Here is a 7,864-nt window from a genome sequence, read left to right on the forward strand (position 1 = left end):
ATATATGTGTGAACGATTTTGCACATTTTACAGATCGAGGAACGTATTATAATAAAAAAGATGATCCAATTTCTGCTGTCATGCTGTTTTTAGAAGGAGAGCACTGGAAAAATTTACGAACAAAATTAACTCCAACTTTCACATCAGGAAAAATAAAAAGTATGTTTACCACTGTCGTCGATGTAGCTGATCAATTAATCAATGTTTTGGAAGATGAGCGAAAGTCTGCAGATATGAATATAGGAATTGATTTTGCAGATCTTATGTCACGCTATGCAACAGACGTTATAGGAAGCGTTGCTTTCGGTTTAGAGTGCAATAGATTAAAGGATCCAACAAGTAAATTTAGTAAAACTTGTGAAAAGATTGGTTATTTTAAACACAGTAAGCCTGTTGTTTCGCTTATGAACACTTTTCCAAATTTAGCTCGAAAATTCAGAATGAAACTGTTTCCAAAAGAAATTTCAGACTTCTTCTTTCAAATTGTTCGTGACACTGTAGAATATCGAGAGAAAACGGGTATACAACGAAAAGATTATCTTAATATATTAATGGAGTTAAGAAAATCAGAAACATCAGATGCTTTCACAATGGAAGAGATGACTGCACAGACATTTTTGTTTTTTGTAGGAGGTTTTGAAACAAGTTCAAGTGTAATGAGTTTTTGTTTATACGAACTGGCTTTAAATCCAGACATTCAAGAGAAGGCTCGGACGGAAATGAATGAAGTTATGGCTCAGCATGATGGCAAACTTACTTATGAAGCAGTTAAAGAAATGAAGTATTTACTTCACTGTATGTACGGTATGTACCATAAACACTATATGTACTAAACTGAATGTTGAAACTAATATATTTTTATATTTTTTTATCAGAAACAACGCGTAAGTATTCAGTTGTACCGGTTATCGTACGCAAAGCTGTCAAAGACTATATTTTACCAAATACAAATCATGTCATTGAAGAAGGAACTAGAGTTATTTTGCCAATTGATGCCTTACACTATGATCCAGACATATATCCAAATCCTCAACGTTTCGATCCCAACCGATTTTCGACAGAAGAAATTGCAAAACGTCATCCAATGGCATATATGGGTTTCGGCAAAGGACCACGAGCTTGTATTGGTTACAGATTTGCCTATATGCAAATTATAATTGGTTTATATATGATGCTTAAAAACTATCGATTTTCTCCCACCAAAGAAACACAAATACCTATGAAATATAAATTGAATAAACACTTTCGTGATGCTGAAAGAGGAGTGTATTTGAAAATAGAAAAATTGTGAAAGATGTGTGAAATGTTGACATTTGTTTATGACAAAATACTAGTATCATAGAAAATAATAGTAATAAAAAAGATTAACAAATAATAATTTGTGGTTACTTATCCGAATTACATAGTCGGGTGAAAATATTCTTCACACATTTCCACTTTGTCCGTTCATTCTCCAATCTCATACATGAATTGCGGTTACTGACACTTGATTTTAATATTCTGTCATTATATAAGATTTTTCTTTCTGCTGCCTTTCTATTGTTGTCATGATCATAACACAAGGTCTGATGATGGACTTTACATCAATTAGTTGGACTTTTGTTATTCTGTACTCCTGCAAAGATTTGGATTCAAATTGATCACTATCTGCTGCTGTGAAGCGGATTTTAAAAACGTTTAATGATAAATTAAGATGATAGGAATACTTCTAGATGACAAGGGTCCTTATAATATGTATTTTCTGTTTTATTGAAATAATTTTTCAAACTTCTAATATACGAAAAAAATAGTTTAATGTACGTGTGTTATTAATAAATGTTTTAATTCTTTAGATAAGTCACTAGTTCGCTACAGCCAGCACTCACGGAACAAATCTTTTAATATACCAAAATAATAATAATAATAAGAACTTATATAAAACTTGTGAAAATCAAATCTTCATCCACCAATTTCTACTCTTATAAATGCATAAAGAAGAATAATATGTAAAAATATGTATTTGCATTTATTTTATTATGTAAGATATAACTATGGTAAATACATAAATGAATTCTTTTTATTACTATACGCTTTAGTGTATAATTTCCGATTAAATTTACGCTTCTGCATATATATCCAAGTTATTTTTTCTATGGTATATCCAAACAAGGAGATGACAATTCCAAAAACATACAAAATCCCTACCTTTATCAAATCATACCAACCTAATGGTTGAGCCCATTTTACTGGTTCACTTATATCCTCTAAACTTGTAAGATTTTGCCTAACCATATCGTAAAAATTAAAAGGATGTCCAATAATTTATTAAACCGCTTGCGTGTAAGCGCTGTATATGCTCAGCAAACACATTACGATAGGGTAAATATTTACGAGCCGGTATACTAAGATCAATGAATTTGAGGAAACACATATTATCGGCATAGTAAAAAACGTTGTTTTCGTAAGTCATTTGTCTTTCATGAAACACCTGCCAACGTGTACGAGATACTGGGTAGGCATAACTCGTATTCATTGATTCACGCAATTTCACAAAGTCTCGGTAAGTTTCCTCAAATCTTAATAATTTTTTAATTGTTCTGTTTAATGTAAACATATTGAACTCCAAACGTGATAAAGAAATCTTAAAGTCTACATCTTCCAAGTCCTTGAAAGTTTTCATTGTGGTGTCTTTTGGTGGATGTGTAAGAAGCGATTGTAAATTTGCTTGATAGCCTGTATTAACAATTAAACTGTAATAGCAAAGAAGTGCACAAATTAATTTGGTTTTTAAATTCAATTTACTGGGCAGCGTAAATGATTGTCCAAGTACACCTCTAATACTTTTATCATTCAAAAATATATCCAAGTAAGAAATCTTGTTTCGACTTTGATGCATACTGCACAGAAACAGTAAAGCAAATATTAATACTAAAATTGGTATAATAGCTCTGAGACCCCACGGAATAATATCCGTAAAAATATCAAACGTTCGTCTATAGCTTGGCAATAGTATCATTAAGCAGTAGTCTTCTACGTTATAAGAAGCTGTATAAAGCGGTAAATCATTTGGAAATTTTATAAGTTTACACCTTCGTCCATACACCTTCGGATTGCTTTTATCTGTAAATGAAACTCTATCGGCCATTACCATATCATAAAAATTTGCATGAAACCAGTTATCGATTAATCCGTAAGCGCGTACATCCAATATAAGATTTTCAACAGCTGGTCTATATAACGAATGCTTCTGCAATGTAAACCCATAGTAAGTAGTACTCATAAAACAGGCTTCCCACGAAAAAACAAACAGCTTCCGTGAAAAAAATTTTTGTTGTTGCTCATAAACCATCCATAGGATATTAGGTATTGGATAAGCGTACTTAACAAAAAAAATAATTGCGTTTCTGATGGAAGTCAGCATAAAAAGTTGAGACAAAATGTAAAGAGTATTCACTGTATAAGTTTTGTGTACTTGTATAGAATATAAGCTCCTCTTCGCTGACAAGAATTGGAAGTTTTGCTTCAGAAGCATCCTTAAATGTCATTAGCTGACGCTCTTTTGGAGGCTGCGTTAACATAGTCTGTAAGTAAGCCTGTAGATGGCTACTTATATATAAACCAGATAAGGATAGCAATATGTATACTAGTTTAAGCGTAATATTTGCATTGGGCAACATGTTAAAGGTTTGACCCAATAAACCACGCAATGTGACATCATTAAGTATAAATTCGAATATGTGACATTGATAATGTTTTCGTGTATATCGAAGAATGGTCAACTTTAATTGGTGTAACATGAGAAAAAGTGTAAAAGCAAAATAAATTATCACACAGATGACGACGAACTTAAGATTAAATATATATAAATAGATATCTTTCAAATGTACATCCTTTGCTATTGGAATCATTAAACATGAATGGACAAACTCGAATGGATAAGTAAAATAGTGGAAGTCACTTACATTTGTAATGGGTAGAATACTGGCTGGCATATCCAAGGTTCCATTTTTTGTTGACGCAAGTAAATCACCATAAAAAATGATTTCTCCACCTTTTACTGGTCGTGCATATTTCAGTGTAGCATTTAATTTCCAAGCGAGTGTGAGCATGAGTTTCCCGACATAACCAGTTAACACCTGTTGACCCAATTTATTCCTGTGCACTATTGTTCTTGGTTCTAACTGGTCTGGTAGTGTTATTATACTAGTACCATGTAAGTTTTTAAATTTATTTGGAAAATAATCTGCTAAAGCGCTTACACTTTCTTTTACTATATGGAAATTCGGATATGCCCACAATGTGTAGAACTCAGATTTATAACTGGAGTCTCCAATGAAAGCAAAAACGTTAAACATTTTATGATTATAAAAGAAACTTAGTATGTTTTCAACTAATTTAAATGAGTACTTTTCTGAAGCTGTAGACACATAGATCATTGTTTTCGTTTCTCGCATACTATGTAATGTTTGTACTAACAGATTTAACGTACTTATGCTGAGGTTCTTGTTCCAGAAGACAATTGCTATGAGGTTACTGTTGATTGTAGGCTTTATTTGGGAGCTTGTACGTAAATCGTCTATTATAACTGGTATGGTCAGATTTCCAATTAATTTACATAGCGAACAAGTTGAAGAGGTTTTAAGATATATTGTTTCAAAATTATGTTTAGATAATATATCTAAAAGAATTTCATAAACAGCTGTCCGATGGTTAATTTGAAACTCCGCACGTATTGTTGTCAATGTTAGATGGTTGTCCTTAAGTATAACATTAGTTGTAAATATCGATAAATAAGTTAGGCAGATGCTATAGAACTTAATAAACATTTTCCAAAAATACTAAGACTGCACTTTAAATGTTTGAACGCAATAAATTAACTTTTTCTGAGTCAATCCTTCCGATGAATAAACTCTGTAAAAATAAATCGCTTATATTGAAATTTATTTTCATAACTTTTTACTTTAATATTGAAATACATTTCAAACGAACAATTAAAAAAAACAGTTAAATAAAAACACTATTATGTACATACATAGCAATAAAAAATATTTCGATTTGATGAAAAAGTGGCTATTGTTATAATTCATGGGCGTTTATATGTTACCTTATAAAGCATTACCGTACCGTTTATTTGGACACGGTACATTTGCTGGTAAGGGCAAGTTCTTACTATTATTATCTATATCTATAAATAATCTGTGTAGTAGCCAATAAAACGTATTTTCTACAGTTTTATGGATTAAATTTTTGTTTTAATTTGTTTTAATATTATATTATTATACAATACCTTTACTACTCTTTTGAAAAAATTATGTATGTATATATATATATATCTATAACCTAAATGACATCGATCGATATAACAATATATCTACAAATGTTGTCAACTTAGATGCACAGTAATTGAGGTAATCAAATGAGTGCGTTAAATATAATTTTATAAATGAAAATAAATAAATTAAATATAAATCTAAGCAGTTGTTCAAAAAAGTAAGTACACGAATGAATGAAGTTAATTTTTCATGCAGGATCTCTATAAGACTTCATATAATCTATAAAGACACTTGTATAATCTATATGTCAAAAAGTTATATATATATAAGAGATATATGAAATTACTTTCCATGTGACCTCATCTTATTACAGGTAGTTAACACATTCAATAATTTAAGATATGTGTCTCCAACGTCACTAAAAGTAGATGAGGCTTTCAATAACTCATACGAAAACAAAAGTGTATTGATACATTCCACTGAAGACTTACGAAGTATTTTGAAGTAATTACAGTCTTTAAGAAAAAGTGATGTTAAAGATTGTAATTATAAAATGAAACCATTGACATGGAGAACAGTTCTTTCCTCAAATAGTGAAATATTTCTAAATTTTGTTTTTAAACAATGATAAAATTATAAACTTCATTTTGTTAATTTATTGTATTATGGACAATCTTTTTAAAATCACATTATATTGTGGATTTGTCTTTGAAAATAGCCTAATGTATCGTCAATCATTAACACATTAGTGGTATGTCTGATTTAAATGGACTAAAAAATCGTCTCATTACTTGAGTCTATATTACACTAGAATTATCGCAACATTACTTGAAGATAGGATCTCCAAATTGTTTTTCGTCTTATTTCAACTTATGATAAAGTCTTGTCTCTTGTTTTAAGGCATACTTTCAATGTATTGTAAAATTTTGTTCTAATGTTGTACTTGTCTCCTGATCTGTGCAACACTATTTTCGATATTGATGTCCTCTAGTCCTACTTTCTTTAACACATTAGCAATCGAAGAAAGCATCTGTCTTCATCTGTCTGGCAATATAACCTGCACGTTTGGCAGGTTACTTATAGGCTCTATAACTGGAATCGTGAAAATGACGGTTATGGAGAGGAATGATGGAAATAGTTAAATGCAAGGATTTGAAGTATAATGAACGATATTGAGGAGAGTTGTACTGAATTATGGATTTCAAGTCATATAGCAGGGTACTAGGTTGGAGAACGTCGGGAGTAATGCGAATGATTTGTGCTTTAGCGTTAAGCAGAGAGGTATTACTTTTATGTTCGCACATTTTCCTGGAGTTTTGTTAATTTGTTGTGAAAGTTATATGTTATTAATAAATTCTCTTGCTGTGTTTATATTAGAACGAAATGATAATTGAATTAATTAATTATATATATTTATTTTTAATTGTTAAATTTCTATACTATACTGTTTGTAGAAGCATTATTTGTTGCATATTCTTTCTAATGTATAAAACCTAATCTAGGAACGTAATACTGTGAAAGTCATGCCAATGTTACTCTACGATTCGCACAGACGACGATAATTTTATTCATCTAGTTAAATTGTTATTATTTAGAACTTAACACATTTATCTAAACTTTTTTAAACAAAACAATAAAAACTTACTACTTAAAAATAAACCCATTTTGTATAATAGTTTAAATGAGTATAGCTTTTCTGACAGCAATTTCAAGAAAAAATAGCATATACTTAATTGAATTAAATGAAATTACATGAAAATAGATGTAACTTCAGCTTTGCCGAATTATTAATACTCTTCATACGAAAGTTTATATTGCGTATCAATTATTCTTTCTTTTCTTTTCAAAATTATTTAACTTTATATTTACATTGAATTTTTAGCATATTTCAGATTATACCAGTGATTTCAGTTATACCAATCGTGTTATTACATGAAACTGTTCCGATTACGGTTCATGAAGATTTCCAGAAAGTAAGCTTAAAGCATATCGGATGTGGCCTCGAGAGTAATATTCCGTCTTTCATTCCCCTCACAGCTACAGCAAAAATCATTAAAGAGAATATTGTATATCCTGGCTTGATGACCTAATCGAAAGTGAACGAAAGGATTTTTCTGCACGCCTTTCAACTTCACGTTCGTGTTGTTATTATGATCATAACAAAAGGACTGACTTCGAAGACGTATATTGTGAAAAAAAAAATAATATGAAGAGTAGCAATAAATGATATAACGTTAAACTTCTGTTAGGTTTCTATAAAGATATAATAAGCTAAATATCTATCTGAACCAAATTGGACTCAAATATATCAATATCTGCTGATGTGAAACGGATGTTAAAACAACTAAGTATCAATTAAGATAATAGGAGTTAGGATAGTAGAGGACAAAGTCCCAATAATATATAATTAAATAAGCAATGATTTAAAAAAGACTACAATAAAAGCAATTATTTAATTGACGTTGAAGTAATTTTCATTTTAAGACAATTAAAAAGCTATGTAAATTACGTTTTTATTTTATTTTAATACAATAAGTTATTAAAAATAAAACTATTTAATTGGTGTTGTACATATAAATAGTGACAGTCAAGTTTACAACCTTTAACGAACA

At 30.1% G+C, this 7,864-nt stretch overlaps 2 protein-coding genes across 2 annotated transcripts in view; one reads left to right on the plus strand and one right to left on the minus strand.

Annotated features, from left to right (window-relative positions):
• Positions 1-1,460, plus strand: part of LOC119674213 (probable cytochrome P450 6a13) — a 17,533-nt gene extending 16,073 nt beyond the window's left edge. Inside the window, exons 3-4 of the mRNA XM_038085339.1 lie at positions 6-804; positions 876-1,460. Coding sequence (XP_037941267.1) covers positions 6-804; positions 876-1,291 — 1,215 coding nt within the window. The 3' untranslated portion in view covers positions 1,292-1,460. The remainder of the gene's footprint in view (positions 1-5; positions 805-875) is intronic.
• An 821-nt stretch (positions 1,461-2,281) lies between these two features.
• On the minus strand, positions 2,282-4,334 carry LOC119674214. The gene is made up of 2 exons (XM_038085340.1): positions 3,942-4,334; positions 2,282-3,226 (listed from the first exon to the last, which is right to left on the minus strand). The coding sequence occupies exons 1-2, from the start codon at positions 4,332-4,334 to the stop codon at positions 2,282-2,284; spliced, it is 1,338 nt and encodes a 445-aa protein (XP_037941268.1).
• Between the last annotated feature and the right edge of the window lie 3,530 nt (positions 4,335-7,864).

This window comes from Teleopsis dalmanni, chromosome 2 (genome assembly GCF_002237135.1).
Source record: "Teleopsis dalmanni isolate 2A chromosome 2, ASM223713v2, whole genome shotgun sequence".
In the NCBI taxonomy this organism is placed as follows: Eukaryota; Metazoa; Arthropoda; class Insecta; order Diptera; family Diopsidae; genus Teleopsis; species Teleopsis dalmanni.

Coding starts and splice junctions, on each gene's coding strand:
- LOC119674214 (XM_038085340.1), bottom strand. CDS start 4,334: ATGTTTAACGTTTTTGCTTTCATTGGAGACTCCAGTTATAAATCTGAG. Junction 3,227..3,941: donor GTATTCTACCCATTACAAAT/GTAAGTGACTTC, acceptor TTTACATTGCAG/AAGCATTCGTTATATAGACC.